The following is a 17,398-nucleotide window of genomic DNA, read 5'->3' on the forward strand; positions in this document are numbered from 1 at the left end:
AGGTTGTGGTCGTTAAGACCGACGAGAAACAACGCCTGGTCATCGACTACAGCCAAACAATAAACCGCTACACCCTGCTGGACGCCTACCCACTCCCCCGCATAGCTGACATGGTCAACCAGATCGCGCAGTACCGCGTCTTTTCGACCATTGACCTGAAATCAGCGTACCACCAGCTCCCCATCCGCCCCGAAGACCGCCAGTATACTGCTTTTGAGGCAAACGGCCGCCTCTATCACTTCCTTAGGGTTCCCTTTGGCGTTACCAACGGGGTCTCCGTCTTCCAAAGGGAGATGGACCGGATGGTCGATCAAAACGCGCTGCAGGCCACTTTCCCTTACCTAGACAATGTGACCATCTGCGGCCATGACTTGCAGGACCATGACGCAAACCTCGAGAAATTCCTCCGCACCGCCCAACTCCTGAACCTGACATATAACAAGGAGAAGTGCATATTCCGCACAGACCGCCTCGCCATCCTTGGCTGTGTTGTGGAACACGGGGTCATCGGTCCCGACCCGGACTGGATGCGTCCCCTTATGGAACTCCCACTGCCCCACTGCCTAAAAGCTCTGAAGAGGTGCCTAGGGTTTTTTTCCTACTACGCCCAGTGGGTCCCCTACTATGCAGACAAAGCCCGTCCGCTGATCAAATCCACCTCTTTTCCCCTGATGGCAGAGGCCCGCTCGGCCTTCCACCGTATCAAGGAGGACATTGCCAAAGCCACCATGCACGCAGTGGACGAATCCATCCCCTTCCAGGTGGAAAGCGATGCATCCGACTTCGCTCTGGCCGCCACCCTTAATCAGGCGGGGAGACCTGTGGCATTCTTCTCACGAACCCTCCAGGGCCCGGAGACCAGACACTCCGCGGTCGAGAAGGAGGCCCAGGCTATTGTGGAGGCTGTGCGTCATTGGAGGCACTACCTGGCCGGAAAACGATTTACCCTGCTCACTGACCAGCGTTCAGTTGCTTTTATGTTCAACAACAAGCAGAGGGGCAAAATCAAAAATGACAAGATCTTGAGGTGGAGAATTGAACTTTCCACCTACAATTACGAGATCTTGTACCGGCCTGGGAAGCTCAATGAACCCCCAGATGCCCTATCGCGTGGCACCTGCGCCAGCGCGCAGATCGATAGGCTGAGGGCCCTCCACAATGACCTCTGCCATCCGGGGGTCACCAGGTTCTTCCACTTCATCAAGGCCCGCAACCTGCCTTACTCCATTGAGGAGGTCAGGACCATGACCAAGAACTGCCAAGTCTGCGCTGAGTGCAAACCGCACTTTTATAGACCAGACAGAGCCCACCTGATAAAAGCCACTCGCCCTTTCGAACGCCTGAGCGTCGATTTTAAAGGGCCTCTCCCCTCCTCCGACTGCAATGTGTACTTCCTCAACATCATTGACGAGTACTCCCGTTTCCCGTTCGCTATCCCCTGCCCGGACATGACCAGTGCCACGGTCATTAAATGTCTGAACAGCCTCTTCACCCTGTTCGGTTTCCCCAGCTATATCCATAGCGACCGGGGCTCATCGTTTATGAGCGACGAACTCCGCCAGTACCTGCTCGCTAGGGGTATAGCCACAAGCAGGACCACCAGTTACAACCCCCGGGGGAACGGACAGGTAGAAAGAGAGAATGCAACAGTTTGGAAGGCCGCCCTACTAGCCTTAAAGTCTCACCCCTTGTTTAAAAATGAGTCCGGTGGGGTGAAGTGTATTTAAAAGTTCGTGTATTGGAGCCTCTCCGGAGGTCTTGTCTGCCGCTGTGATCGACGTGGCGACGGCAGGGGTGGTGGAGCTTCCGGCGTCGCGTCCCGTGTAGGCTGGGGCACTGGAGTGTAGTCCTCGTGGGTGACGGTCCAAGGCGAGCCGGCTGCTGGGGTTGGATATCGGGTCGTGGGGGGGGGGTGGTAATGGGTAGTGGGTTACAGCGGTCCCCGAGGGTGTCGTTGGGGGGGGGGGGGGTGGTAATGGGTAGTGGGTTACAGCGGTCCCCGAGGGTGCGAGGTCTCGTATGGAGACTGTGTCTTCCCGCCCGTCCGGGTACGCAATGTAAGCGTACTGGGGGTTGGCGTGGAGGAGGTCGACCCTCTCGACCAGGGGGTCCGTTTTATTGGTCCTCACGTGTCTTCTCAGTAGTACCGGCCCTGGGGACGTCAGCCATGGCGGTAACGCTGTCCCTGATGTGAACTTCCTTGGGAAGACAAACATTTTCTCGTGAGGGGTGGCATTGGTGGCAGTGCAGAGCAGTGACCGAATCGAGTGGAGCGCATCGGGGAGCAGCTCCTGCCAGCGGGAAGTCGGAAGGCCCCTAGACTTTAAGGCTAGTAGGGCGGCCTTCCAAACTGTTGCATTCTCTCTTTCCACCTGTCCGTTCCCCCGGGGGTTATAACTGGTGGTCCTGCTTGTGGCTATACCCCTAGCGAGCAGGTACTGGCGGAGTTCGTCGCTCATAAACGATGAGCCCCGGTCGCTATGGATATAGCTGGGGAAACCGAACAGGGTGAAGAGGCTGTTCAGACATTTAATGACCGTGGCACTGGTCATGTCCGGGCAGGGGATAGCGAACGGGAAACGGGAGTACTCGTCAATGATGTTGAGGAAGTACACATTGCGGTCGGAGGAGGGGAGAGGCCCTTTAAAATCGACGCTCAGGCGTTCGAAAGGGCGAGTGGCTTTTATTAGGTGGGCTCTGTCTGGTCTATAAAAGTGCGGTTTGCACTCAGCGCAGACTTGGCAGTTCTTGGTCATGGTCTTGACCTCAATGGAGTAAGGCAGGTTGCGGGCCTTAATGAAGTGGAAGAACCTGGTGACCCCCGGGTGGCAGAGGTCATTGTGGAGGGCCCTCAGCCTATCGATCTGCGCGCTGGCACAGGTGCCACGCGATAGGGCATCTGGGGGTTCATTGAGCTTCCCAGGCCGGTACAAGATCTCGTAATTGTAGGTGGAAAGTTCGATTCTCCACCTCAAGATCTTGTCATTTTTGATTTTGCCCCTCTGCTTGTTGTTGAACATAAAAGCAACTGAACGCTGGTCAGTGAGCAGGGTAAATCGTTTTCCGGCCAGGTAGTGCCTCCAATGACGCACAGCCTCCACAATGGCCTGGGCCTCCTTCTCGACCGCGGAGTGTCTGGTCTCCGGGCCCTGGAGGGTTCGTGAGAAGAATGCCACAGGTCTCCCCGCCTGATTAAGGGTGGCGGCCAGAGCGAAGTCGGATGCATTGCTTTCCACCTGGAAGGGGATGGATTCGTCCACTGCGTGCATGGTGGCTTTGGCAATGTCCTCCTTGATACGGTGGAAGGCCGAGCGGGCCTCTGCCATCAGGGGAAAAGAGGTGGATTTGATCAGCGGACGGGCTTTGTCTGCATAGTAGGGGACCCACTGGGCGTAGTAGGAAAAAAACCCTAGGCACCTCTTCAGAGCTTTTAGGCAGTGGGAGTTCCATAAGGGGACGCATCCGGTCCGGGTCGGGACCGATGACCCCGTGTTCCACAACACAGCCAAGGATGGCGAGGCGGTCTATGCGGAATATGCACTTCTCCTTGCTATATGTCAGGTTCAGGAGTTGGGCGGTGCGGAGGAATTTCTCGAGGTTTGCGTCATGGTCCTGCAAGTCATGGCCGCAGATGGTCACATTGTCTAGGTAAGGGAAAGTGGCCTGCAGCACGTTTTGATCGACCATCCGGTCCATCTCCCTTTGGAAGACGGCGACCCCGTTGGTAACGCCAAAGGGAACCCTAAGGAAGTGATAGAGGCGGCCGTTTGCCTCAAAAGCAGTATACTGGCGGTCTTCGGGGCGGATGGGGAGCTGGTGGTACGCTGATTTCAGGTCAATGGTCGAAAAGACGCGGTACTGCGCGATCTGGTTGACCATGTCAGCTATGCGGGGGAGTGGGTAGGCGTCCAGCAGGGTGTAGCGGTTTATTGTTTGGCTGTAGTCGATGACCAGGCATTGTTTCTCGCCGGTCTTAACGACCATCAATTACTCAAAAGACTGAGGTTAAGCGAGTAACAACCAGGCTTTTATTAACTAAAGAATGAAGGTCTAGTCTCGAGTGGTCGACCCGTCCAGAATACTAAGGGACTGGGAGGTAGTCACTTATATACCTGGAATAGTGGGAGGAGTCAGCCGAGGCATGTCCAGACCTGTACCTAGTGGAATACACATACACATACAGACAGGTATAACAGTGGTTTACCACACCTTTACACTCACGCACCCATCACTCACCTGAGCGCCAACATCGAGACCCTTCCAACTCCTTCAACCCGACGGCCCGCCTGCGCTAACCTGGCGTGGTTTGGAGCTGTCGGGAATCCCACACAAAACCCCTCAAAATAGGGATTAGGCTTAAAACTGCCTGTTAACTACCTGTTAACAGGCAGTTAATTGGCACTAATCCCTTCCCGCCTGGTTTCGGCGGGTCCCAGTGCGGGGCGGGTACCCGCCGCCCCTGAAACTTACGTGGGCCGGGGTTTTGGGCGGGATGGTGTCGGGACCCCCAAATTAGGGATTTCCCCCCCCCCCCCCACACGCCTGAAACCCCGCCTGACGGCTCCAGGAAAATCTAGCCCATAGAGTACAAAAGTAAGGAAGTTATGCTAAACCTTTATAAAACACTGGTTAGGTCCCAGCTGGAGTATTGTGTTCAGTTCTGGGCACCACACTTTAGGAAGCATGTCAAGGTCTTAGAAAGGGTGCAGAGGAGATTTACTAGAATGGGACCAGGGATGAAAGACTTCAGTTACGTGGAGAGACTAGAGAAACTGGGGTTGAGCTCCTTGGCGCAGAGAAAGTTAAGAGGAGATTTGACAGAGGTGTTCAAAATCATGAATAGTTTTGATCGAGTAAATAAGGAGAAACTGTTTCCAGTGGCAGAAGGGTTGGTAACCAGAGGACACAAATTTAAGGTAATCGGCAAACGAACCAGAGGCGACATGAGGAAAAACAATGTTACGCAGCGAGTTGTTGTGATCTGGGATGCACAGCCTGAAAAGGGTGGTGGAAGCAGATTCAATAATAACTTTCAAAAGGGAATAGGATAAATACTTGAAGGGGAAAAATTGCAGGGCTCTGGGGAAAGAGCAGGGGAGTGGGATTAATTGGACAGCTCTTTCAAAGAGCCGGCACAGGCACGATGGGCCGAATTACCTCCTCCTGTGCTGTATCATTCTATGAGAGGACACAGCAGAAGGGGTGGGAGTTGGGAGCGGGACAACAATCTGTTCAGCTTCCAAAGGTTTGCTTCTTTTAGATGGATTTTCATTGTTTAAATCAGAGTTATTTTTTTTAAATGAACTGTTGGTTCAAAGAACAGTATTTGCACTGACTGGAGCACGAAAGGCATGTCCACCCACCCAGTTAAATGGATGGAAAATTGGGTCGGCTGTGTTATGGACCAGCGATTCTCCATGCCCAGTTTTTCTATATGCAGTGCTCCCAGGCGATGCTTTAAGTCCAAGCATGAAAATAGAAATGTGCGGTGCAGCCTGCAACCAGAGTGATGTGCTGACTGTAACTGCTCTCCCCGCAGTCCTGTTAAACCTCACTCCTGCGAGGAGTGCGGGAAGAGTTACCGGCTGATCAGTTTGCTGAACTTGCATAAGAAGCGACACACGGGTGAGGCCAAGTACACGTGCGACGACTGCAGGAAGACGTTCACCACCTCTGGCAACCTGAAACGCCACCAGCTGGTTCACAGCGGCGAGAAACCCTACCAGTGCGACTATTGCGAGCGGTCATTCTCCGACCCCACTGCCAAAATGCGCCACCTGGAAATGCATGACGCGGACAAGGTCCACAAGTGTCCGCACTGCGAGAAACGCTTTAATCAGGTAGGACAGAGTGTTATAAATCTCATCATCATGAAGAAACGACTCATGAAATAACACTGGACGGCCAGCTGGTGGCGCCGTCCAAGGAGTATAAATACTTGGGCGTGGGCCCAGCTTGCCAGGGACATTTTGTAAGACAGGAACTAGTGAAGTACAACTAGACCTCCATGTTTTGAAACAAGTTGATTAGAGCCTTGCTTTATACTCGAACCAAGTGTGTAGTGAGTTTTATTACAGAGTCCCCCTCCTCTGAGTAGGTGTCCTTGTTGGGGTACGGTTCTTGTAGCATAGATCAACCTATGGTACTTCCCCGATGTGGAAATCTCGTCATTGAGTGTCAGCAGGCCTGTGAGAGACATCACAGGAGATTCTGTTCTTGTCTTCACCTGACACGTGTGCACGAAGACACCTTTCAGCAAGAGTCACTGGACAACGATCGGTAGTGGCTCATTTTTTTTTAATGCTTTCCCCCCCCCCCTCCACCATCCAGGGGCCAGTTGTAGTGTTCCTACTATTGCCCTGGCTTAGATCAGCTACTCGGCCTAGAACAGGGATGGTACCAGAATTTGCAGACTCAGTGCTATACCAAGCCAGTAGGACCTTTCTCCTGAGTCCAGCCTATTAGGCTGTAAGGTGGAGCTAAAATGGCATCCAAAGCAATACCGTAAATCACATCACAGGACAGCAAGCAAGAGTTTCTTTTCTAAAAAAAGATTTGGATTCTCACATCTGCATGGTGGGTGAGAATCCCACAGATTGAGTTGTCATTACCACGATGATATGCCAGACTCCTGACCCAGAGAGCTGAATTGAAAATCATCTGATGGCCTTTTCACACTCGCATTCCCCTGGGATGAGCTTAAGTAGGCTCTGTAAAGGAGGGAAACTGGCTGATACGACGACAAAAGCAAATACTGTGGACGCTGGAAATCTGAAATAAAAACAAGAATTGCTGGAAATACTCAGCAGGTCAGGCAGCATTTGTGGAGAGAGAAACCGAGTTAGCGTTTCAAGTCGATGACCTTTCGTCAGGCTGACCCTGTTCAAAATGCGCCCCCCGGTGGCCAGCAAAGGTGCAGCATTTGGCACTTCTGTGCTGTTGTCCACTTCCCAACTAAGTTGTCGTGTGGATAAAGGTGCCTAACTTGGGACTGGTGATGATGGAGGGAGACAAACAACTTTGGCATTATCAGAACTTAGACCCCTTCCCTCCCACCCCCCAGTCTCATTTATTTTATACTAGCTGAAGGAGAGAGAGAGAGAGAGGAAGGAGAGAGAGAAAAAGAGAGAGAGAGGGGGAAGGAGAGAGAGGGAAGGCGAGAGTGAGGGAAGAAGAGAGGAAGATACCCCGGGGAAGGGGTTGGACTCAGAGCCCGGCTGCGGTGACCCGGAGCCCCCGTGCGCGGCCTAGCGCCTCAGGCCCGACTCACCTCAGCTCAGCTCCTGCTCCGGCCCGCCGCTCCCCCGCTCGCTGTCTCTTGGGCTCTCGGGCTGCGCGGTTGTCTCTGTCTCTGTATCTCTTTTCCTGGTCCCACACTCACGGCAGGCCGCAGGCTTAGGCCCCGCCCACACACGCCATGAAACGCCCCCCGTGACGCATCATACCGCGGTTCCCCCGTAGGATTGGTCAACCATCACGTCACTCAATGCTAATGCGGCCCGTCGATTGGTCCATCCACTCGTCAGTCACACCGAAGAAGCTTTGTTAAAATGAGCGGATTTTGTCCGTTTTTTGTAAACTGTCCGAACAATTTTTGTCTGACCAAAAAATAAACATGCCTATGACACTCCCCTAATCATAAGCTTTCTTTTGATATAACGTATGTGTAGGTACGCTCTATAACTTTTGAGTTTACCGTGCGCATACACACAGACAGACAAACTCATTTATATATATAGATTCTGCCTACTCTTTCGGTCTCTCTCAGCAATGTATCAAGGCTCTCCTGCTGAGCTGACTGCTATTAGATTTGGTAATTCTGGAAGCTCCGCTGGGCTTTACCTGAGGGCAACAGCCAAGGTCAGACGTCACCTGGTGAGCGGGATCCAGGCCACCTTCTATTTCAGCATCAACGCACTGTGCCAACAAGGGGCCATGTTATTCAGTTTCTGTGTGACAAGAAGGTTTTAGAACGGGAACGCTCTCATCAATCATGCTTGTTGAGTTTTTAGGTGGTTTGCTCTGGATCCTGGTCGCCAATTCATGCTGCGAAACTCTAAATACGGTATAGGCGGGCAATGAGAATTATTGTCACTTTATCTATGTTTTACAGCTGGGGAACTTGAAAGCCCACCTAAAGATTCACATCGTGGATGGACCCCTGAAGTGCAGGGAATGTGGGAAGCAGTTCACCACTTCAGGTGAGAGCTGGGCTCGCTGTGACCTGTACACCAACATGGTGAAATGTGTAATAACTCACTGGGAGTTCCCCGATGACTGGGCCAGTTATGGCAGTAAGTAGTCAAGTGATCAGGAAAGATGCTGGGCTCCATTTGCTGAGTTAGCTGATCTCAGCCAGAATGAGAAGGGTGGGGCTGCAAGTTGACTTTAGTGCTCCTGGGCTGGAGAGTGGCAAATTGGCTAAAGTTCCCATTCAGTGGTAGCACCCTCGCCTCGGAGTCGGAAGGTTGTAGGCTCAAGCCTCACTCGAGAGACCTGTGCACATAATCCAGGCTGACCCTCCAGTGCAGTACTGAGGGAGTGCTGCACTGTCGGGCTGGGAGCTGTATTGTGACTCTCTCCAGGGCTGGGAGCTGTACTGTGACTCTCTCCGGGGCTGGGAGATGTATTGTGTCTCTCTCCGGGGCTGGAAGCTGTACTGTGACTCTCTCCGGGGCTGGGAGCTGTATTGTGCCTCTCTCCGGGGCTGGGAGCTGTATTGTGCCTCTCTCCGGGGCTGGGAGCTGTACTGTGACTCTCTCCGGGGCTGGGAGCTGTATTGTGCCTCTCTCCGGGGCTGGGAGCTGTATTGTGCCTCTCTCCGGGGCTGGGAGCTGTACTGTGACTCTCTCCGGGGCTGGGAGCTGTATTGTGCCTCTCTCCGGGGCTGGGAGCTGTACTGTGACTCTCTCCGGGGCTGGGAGCTGTATTGTGACTCTCTCCGGGGCTGGGAGCTGTATTGTGTCTCTCTCCGGGGCTGGGAGCTGTACTGTGACTCTCTCCGGGGCTGGGAGCTGTATTGTGCCTCTCTCCGGGGCTGGGAGCTGTATTGTGTCTCTCTCCGGGGCTGGGAGCTGTATTGTGACTCTCTCCGGGGCTGGGAGCTGTATTGTGTCTCTCTCTGGGGCTAGGAGCTGTATTGTGACTCTCTCTGGGGCTGGGAGCTGTATTGTGTCTCTCTCCGGGGCTGGGAGATGTATTGTGCCTCTCTCCGGGGCTGGGAGCTGTATTGTGTCTCTCTCCGGGGCTGGGAGCTGTATTGTGTCTCTCTCCGGGGCTGGGAGCTGTATTGTGTCTCTCTCCGGGGCTGGGAGCTGTATTGTGCCTCTCTCCGGGGCTGGGAGCTGTATTGTGTCTCTCTCCGGGGCTGGGAGCTGTATTGTGCCTCTCTCCGGGGCTGGGAGCTGTATTGTGACTCCGGGGCTGGGAGCTGTATTGTGTCTCTCTCCGGGGCTGGGAGCTGTATTGTGACTCTCTGGGGCTGGGAGCTGTATTGTGTCTCTCTCCGGGGCTGGGAGCTGTATTGTGTCTCTCTCCGGGGCTGGGAGCTGTATTGTGTCTCTCTCCGGGGCTGGGAGCTGTATTGTCTCTCTCTCCGGGGCTGGGAGCTGTATTGTGTCTCTCTCCGGGGCTGGGAGCTGTATTGTGCCTCTCTCCGGGGCTGGGAGCTGTATTGTGACTCCGGGGCTGGGAGCTGTATTGTGTCTCTCTCCGGGGCTGGGAGCTGTATTGTGACTCTCTCCGGGGCTGGGAGCTATATTGTGTCTCTCTCCGGGGCTGGGAGCTGTATTGTGTCTCTCTCCGGGGCTGGGAGCTGTATTGTGTCTCTCTCCGGGGCTGGGAGCTGTACTGTGTCTCTCTCCGTGGCTGGGAGCTGTATTGTGACTCTCTCTGGGGCTGGACCCCGTTTGCCCCTTTCCTGCAGGTCACTCCAGATTATTCATCTGCTCCTGGCTCTAACCCCAATTGATTTACTTTACAGGAAACCTTAAACGCCACCTGCGGATCCACAGTGGGGAGAAGCCATACGTCTGCCCGCACTGCCAGCGCGCGTTTTCTGATCCTGGAGCATTGCAGCGCCACGTGCGCATTCACACAGGTAACGGTCTGAAGTATCTGTGCGTGAAGATTATTACTATTCAGAAAGAATCACCTATGCTCATAAAGTCAGCGGGATTCTCCCCCCGCCTCTCCTGGGGGAAAAATTAGGTTGGTAGTGCCTCTTGCCTGTTGACAAGAGGTCTCAGAAGCTGCCTGTTAATCGCTATCGTAACAACATCATGTGGGATGTGGGCGGAGCTGCAATGGCTGAAGCCGAACTGCTCTTCCCTGGGGGCACAGGGAACGTTTCTTTGTGGTTATGTCATGTCTCTCTGTGCCTGTTTCCCCTCTTGTGACCTGTGCAGCTAGCTCTGGATCTACATTTACCGAGTGCCAGCTGGGGAGTGTTTGCTCTGTGTTTTCTTTTTAAAACTGTTTCCCACCCCACCCAAAACCACAGTAACAGTTCAACAATTCTGGTATGTTTGCACAGTAATTAGAGACACAGCACAGCACTGCTGCACCCAGAACCATACAGACCAGGACGGTCACAGGTTCAATCCCTGGAGTGGTGACAGAGGCGTCGGTGCCCTGGGGCTTGGGAGGGGAGAAACCAGCCACTTTGCTGGCTTCTGATCGCTTGTCAAGTGATCCCTACTAGAAAGTGCACATGTGGACATGAGGTGAGGACAGGGTCGAGTTTGGCTCGGGTACCCTCCATGTTTGCATAACCTGTGGACACTCCCCGTCTCAACTCACGTGTGAAGAACTTGGGTGAGGGTCTGTGGTACTCATGGCATGTACCCCAGGAAGAATTGGCAGTTCCTGGAGAGGAGGGTGGAAAATTGGTGGTTTGTTGTAGGAGGGGAGGTGGAAAGGAGAAGAAAACTAACTGTAGAAATGTTTCATGTCAGCAACCCTAAACCTGGGGGAATGGGTGAGTAGCTGAATTGTTCCAACATCAGACCAAGGACAAAGATCGAAGAGGAACCTTTTTTCGCTTGCTCCTTTACTCTCTCGCTCACTTTTGCTCCCTCTCTGTTACGTTCTCACTTGCTCCTTTACTTTTGTTCTCTCTGCCTTGTGTTCGCGCTCTTTGCTCGCATGCTCCCTTACCCTGTCACTCTTGTCCTTTCTCTTAGACTCACTCTCTTACCCCCATTCCCGTGTGTTCTCTCTGATTTATCTTTCCATCGCCTCCCTTTGTGTTTTCTTGGCTACATTAAATGAGGTGTTTTGCAGGTGAGAAGCCTTGTGTCTGCATCATATGTGGGAAAAGCTTCACTCAGGCGAGCTCTTTGATCGCTCATATCCGGCAGCACACGGGGGAGAAACCATACGTTTGTGACCGCTGTGGGAAAAGGTCAGTAACAGAGATCAGCCAGGGTAAAGAATGATCTGTTTTGATTACAATTGTGAAGTTTTAAAACTCAGAAAAATATGAGATGAACCAAGGACTGGGTGGTAACCAGTTCCCGGGGAGGGGTTATATAGAGGTGTCCAGTTCCCGGGGGTCGGGGGTTATGTTGAGGTGACCAGTTCTCGGGGGAGTGGTTATAATGAGGTAACCAGTTCTGAGGATTATAACGAGGTAACCAGTTCTGAGGGTTATAATGAGGTAACCAGTTCTGAGGATTATAATGAGGTAACCAGTTCTGAGGGTTATAATGAGGTAACCAGTTCTGAGGATTATAATGAGGTAACCAGTTCTGAGGGTTATAATGAGGTAACCAGTTCTGAGGGTTCAGTTGAGGTAACCAGTTCTAAGGATTATAATGAGGTAACCAGTTCTGAGGGTTAGGTTGAGGTTACTAGTTCTGAGGGTTATGTTGAGGTAACCAGTTCTGAGGGTTCGGTTGAGGTTACTAGTTCTGAGGGTTATGTTGAGGTAACCAGTTCTGAGGGTTATAATGAGGTAACTAGTTCTGAGGGTTGTAATGAGGTAACTAGTTCTGAGGGTTCGGTTGAGGTAACTAGTTCTGAGGGTTGTAATGAGGTAACTAGTTCTGAGGGTTGTAATGAGGTAACCAGTATGAAGGGTTTTTATTGAGCTCACTCTGTTCATTGAGTCTTTCTCTCCCCTCAGGTTTACTCAGTCCAGTCAGTTGGCTAATCACATTCGGCACCATGACAACATCCGGCCACACCAGTGCCACATCTGTAACAAGGCGTTCGTCAATGCCGGCGACCTCGCCAAACACGTCATCATCCACACTGGTGAGCAGTGGCTGGTCCCACTGACCTCCGTCTGTCTGTGTTCGGGACGGGTAGATTTTAACCATTGAGATCTTTCAGGAAATTTACCAGCTACGTAGACGATTCCTCTTTAAATCCTTGGTGCTGTCAGGATTCCTATCTCCAATGTTAATACTAAGCTAATGCATTGTGTGTAGAGTATAGATTTACGGCAATCAATTAGACTGGGTACAGTAGTTTAGTGGTGATGGCCACCCAGAGGTTGATAGTTCCAATATCAGAAAAAAATGACCATGAAAGCTGCCAAATTGTTGTAAAAATCCAACTGGTCCTTCAGCGAAAGGGACCATAGCCCTACCTAATCTAGTCTTCATGTGACTCCAGGCCTATATTTTGTGGTTGATTTAATGCACTCAGGGCACCAAGAAATTGGCAATAAAAAAATCAGAAACTAGAGCAGCTGAGTAAATCTGTAACTCCACTCCGGTTCCATGACACCAGCCATGTACCTGACTAACTCACTGTAGTTTGGACCGAGGCTGATTGTCTTATTTCTGGAACTGTGCCTAGCCCAGGTATAATCTGGAGCCTTTGTTGTGTATAATTCGGAGCCTGTTGGTGGTGTGTTGCGTATAATCTGGGGCCTAGTTAAAGTGTGTCAGGTATAATCTGGTGTCTGGTTAATGCATATTGCATATAATATGGAGGCTGGTTAAAGTGTGTTGAATATAATCTGGGGCCTCGTTAATGCTTGCTGGTATAATCTGATGCCTAGTTAAATTATATTGGGTATAATCTAGGATCCGATTAAAGAATGTTGGGTGTAATCTGGGGTCTGGTTAAATTGTGTCAGCTTTAATCTAAAGGCTGGTTAAGGTATGTTGAGTATAATCTGGAGCCTGCTGTATCTATTAAGTGTTCAATGCTGACTCTAATAACCTTTCACTTCCTATGCAGGTGAAAAGCCCTATCTCTGTGACACATGTGGGCGGGGCTTCAATCGTGTCGACAATCTGCGCTCGCACGTTAAAACCGTGCATCAGGGAAAGACCGGCCTTAAAAAACTCAAAAGTAAAGATGAGGATGAAGAGGAAGAAAGGAATATTGTCACTGTTACAACGGATACCCTGGTTACCTTAGCAACGGAGGCATTGGCTGCTACTGCAGTGACCCAGCTGACAGGTGAGCATTGCCATTACTATGGCCACCTGTCAGGTGCAGAGCACATACCTGCGTAATGTTCCTTTAGATATGTCGGTCTCTGAAACACTGCAGGCAGCAAAGGGTGACTTGAACTGCCCAGCAAACCGTGGTTTTTACGGTGAGGCGATGCACCATTTTGCTGTGTCTAACATGGCCAGTAAATCCAGTGCCAACACTGAGTGAACACTGATCTAGGCCAGGGGTCAACGTGGTTGAGTCATGTAGGCGAGAATGTCACCAGCCAGAAATATGTTGTGGGTGTTGATATTGTGTCCCAATCAGTGATGGCCTTTCTCAGATCCAGTTGTACTGTTGTCTCTGTATTCACAGTGTCACCTTTGCTTTGACTGCTGATTTATCTCCTTGTAGTGGTTCCTGTGGCGACTGCAGATGAGACTGAGGTCCTGAAGGCGGAAATTTCAAAGGCGGTGGAGCAGGTTCAGGAAGCAGGTGAGGATCAGAGCGAACATTGGGGGAGGAGATACGGGGTTTATTATAAGGGCCTCAGTGCTGAAACTTCATCAACACCGAGATCACCTTTTACCAAGTAAACCTCACAACCACCCATCTTCCTCAGTTTGCTCCCCACTGTGTCTCCTTTATATCCCTCTGTTCCTCATTGTGTCTCCTTTATATCCCAATGTGTCCCCATTATATCCCACTGTTCCCCAGTGTCCTCTGTTCCCCACTATGTCTAGTCTGTGTCTGTTTTCCCCCACTGTGTCTCCTTTGTATCCCAGTGTCTCGATATCCGTTTCCCAGATTGTCTGCTTCATATTCTACTGTTTTCCCGTGTCCTCTGTATATCCTCCTGTGACTCCTCTATGTCCCACTGTTCCCCCGTGTGTTCTGCTCATTTAAGGAGTTCCCAATATAAGTTGTCCATTTTGAGGAAGCTCTGAGCCTGGAATGCCCCCGTCCACCACTTGGGTCCCTGTGTTGTCCTTCAGCTGATCCAGAGCCTCTCGCTGTGTGAAGGTTGGCATGGTCAGTTGGAAATTAATATATTACTGTATAAAAAGAAAAATACTTGCATTTATATGTGTTGTCCTTCAGCTGATCCAGAGCCTCTCGCTGTGTGAAGGTTGGCATGGTCAGTTGGAAATTAATATATTACTGTATAAAAAGAAAAATACTTGCATTTATATAGCACCTTTCATGACCTTGGGACGCCCCAAAGCGCTCTACAGCCAATGAAGTACTTTTGAAGTGTAGTCACTGTTGTAATGTAGGAAACGCAGTCGCCAGTTTGCGCTCAGCAAGCTCCCACAAACAGCAATGTGATAATGACCAGATAATCTGTTTTAGTGATGTTGATTGAGGGATAAATATTGGCCAGGACACCGGGGAACGCCCCTGCTCGTCTTCGAAATAGTCCCATGAGATCTTTTCCACCCGAGAGAGCAGATGAAGCTTCGGTTTAACATCTCATTCGAAAGATGGCACCTCCGACAGTGCAGTACTCCCTCAGTGCTGAGCTGGAGTGTCAGCCTAGCTTTTTGTACTGTACAGCTTTGAAATTAAATAAAAAATCGTGGTGTAGTGTAACAGGGTGAGGGGCTCACTGTCAACCATCGGACCTGCTTAATTTAGTGTTATCATTAGTTAATGCCATCTCCAACGGCTGCTTTCTCTCCACAGATCCCAATGCCCACATCCTGTATGCCTGCGATTCTTGCGGGGAGAAGTTCCTGGATGCCAACAGCCTGGCGCAGCATGTGCGCATCCACACAGCCCAGGCCCTGGTCATGTTCCAGGCCGACACAGACTTTTACCAGCAGTACAGCAATGGCAGCTGGCAAACTGAGCATGTCATCCAACCGGGAGAACTCCTGTTCCGAACACGGGATGGGACAGATCTCCTGCCCACCGTTACTGGACAGACTCAAGTCCTGAGCTGCCAGAATCCCTCACAGTGAGGGCATGATATAAGCAGCCAGATACACTCTGCAAGAAATGTAGCATTAATAACACGGAAATGCACTGCTGTTACATCAACCATGCTGAATGCAGCAATTCAACTGCGACTTGCTCATTAAAGAGGAAGCTGCAATACTGACTCTGTAACTGCTACCTGCTACTACATGTAAAGAGACTGTTTATGCATCTCTCAAATCGAATCACATTGCAAAACCAGAATTAACACGGACAACAAAACTGAGCATTCACAGCTGAAGGACTATGATAAAACCAGGCGGTCAGGATGAATTAAGATTGAAACTAACGGCACTCGCTGTTCAGCTGGAAGGGGTTGCCCTGTTACTGATGCCCTCTGATTTTCTTCTTCATATTAAATGCACTAGGTCCAGCACAATGGGGGGTGGGGGCTGGGGAACAGGGAACTTGTGGTTTCAGCATCCCTTGGGGTTGAACCCATCATTGTCTGCGAAGCAGGAGCCAACATTATGCACATGGGATCATTCTGATATATTCTGATTAGGTTTAGGACTAGGTGAGGATGCATTGTATTGGCCACGCCTATGAGCGCCAGCTGCCACCAGACCTCCAGTCTCCACGTTGCTGCACAGATTGTGCACTGTTCTCCTATGCTGGATGGCTCAGCCACATGAGCTGTGCAGGACAAGAAGTTGTTCTGTATTGAGGGACAGCCCAGCTGATGACCCATTTTAAGAACAAAGAACAGGTGTAGAGCACACTTTGGGGCATCAGCTTCGATTGCCAGTCACTAAAGGGCATGGCCCCAGAAGCACAGCTGTTTAAAATCCTGCTAAAGCACTTCAGTGATTGTATCCGAATTCTAGAAAAAAGATGGATCCGAATTTTAGAAAACAGATGTTCCATCAGCGGAACTTATTTATGTAAAGACAGACGCTGCCCACAAACAATAAACGCTGGCTGGTTCTTCCAGTGATGCATTGGTAATGTTTGAATCTCGCAAATTTTAAGTAAGTTCTGTGATGTGATGGCGTTCGATCTTCAAAACAAGATCTTTGCTGCTTTGAATCTGGGGCCAGTTCTGGGACTTGAAGCTGACACCACGTGGTATTGGCTTCCAGTGGGTTAACTGAGGAAGGAAAACTGGTTAACGACTAAAGAGAACCTCCCCTGCCCCACCCACCCATTCCGGCCATCAAACTCCAAACCTGCTCCGAGTCACTGAAACTGGAGCGACTACTTTTATGATGCATTTCAAACTGTGCCCCAGCATCAACATTTTTAATCTGTATTAGGGTTTATATTTTTGGAATAAAATATAAAATGCCTATCCCTTTTAAGAGACTTTTCTCTCCTAAGCCACATGACCTTCCTTTTTTGCCCACACCGATGGACTGCCATCTTCAGTTCCTTTTCTCCAGCTGTTGGTATCAATCACTGTGGCTTTCACACTGGCTGAAACTTTCTCGTGTTTCCAGCACTTGGGCGCTCAAACCATCACTTCCTTTACAGTGTTTCTGGGATCATCATCAGGTCTCCGTGTCCGAATTTGCCTCAATTTCAGAGGGTCATTTTCTGCCATTTGCCCAGTGTCTCTTGGCCTGAACGTTGACTGTGAAGTGATGGATGCCTCAATGAATTACCACAGTTGAGTGCTGACCAAAGGCAGGAGTACAAATGGTGGTGCAGGGATTTGAGAGATCTCAAGTCTTTAATTTCTCTCCACATCCATTTGCGCTCATCGGTCAAGCAGAAGAAAGGTTGGGTGGGTTCGGCCAAATCATCCCTATTCTCCGGGTCCAAGGCCTCTGAAAAGCAATGCTGTCTGCGGTTAATAACCACTCGAGGAAACACTCTCCATCGCAAGGCAGGTTAAATGAGGCAACTCTGCTGTCTACCAAGGTAAGGAAGACTGCAAGCTGCTGAAGCTTTATTTAAACCTGTCTGACCCCAAACCTAAGGACCATTCAATGCTTTTCTGTGGAAGCCAATAATTGTTGGCTTTGCTCATCAGCTGGTCCCAGTCAAACAACAATCTCAGTATGCGTTCCACGGAGCCTGT

At 50.9% G+C, this 17,398-nt stretch overlaps 1 protein-coding gene across 3 annotated transcripts in view; it reads left to right on the forward strand.

The window, feature by feature from the left end:
- The window catches only part of zbtb17 (zinc finger and BTB domain containing 17), a 31,131-nt gene extending 14,804 nt beyond the window's left edge, over positions 1-16,327 (forward strand). For 2 of the 3 annotated variants that reach the window (XM_085966982.1, XM_085966983.1), the window contains exons 8-15: positions 5,540-5,840; positions 8,114-8,201; positions 9,983-10,099; positions 11,284-11,404; positions 12,128-12,258; positions 13,195-13,419; positions 13,810-13,890; positions 15,082-16,327. In XM_085966982.1, the coding sequence (XP_085823108.1) occupies positions 5,540-5,840; positions 8,114-8,201; positions 9,983-10,099; positions 11,284-11,404; positions 12,128-12,258; positions 13,195-13,419; positions 13,810-13,890; positions 15,082-15,359 (1,342 nt within the window). In that variant the 3' untranslated portion in view covers positions 15,360-16,327. The remainder of the gene's footprint in view (positions 1-5,539; positions 5,841-8,113; positions 8,202-9,982; positions 10,100-11,283; positions 11,405-12,127; positions 12,259-13,194; positions 13,420-13,809; positions 13,891-15,081) is intronic. The other variant, XM_085966984.1, reaches the window with a different exon arrangement.
- The last annotated feature ends 1,071 nt before the right edge of the window (positions 16,328-17,398 follow it).

This window comes from Somniosus microcephalus, chromosome 25 (assembly GCF_052327205.1).
Source record: "Somniosus microcephalus isolate GS21.2 chromosome 25, FLI_Smic_1.0, whole genome shotgun sequence".
NCBI lineage: Eukaryota > Metazoa > Chordata > Chondrichthyes > Squaliformes > Somniosidae > Somniosus > Somniosus microcephalus.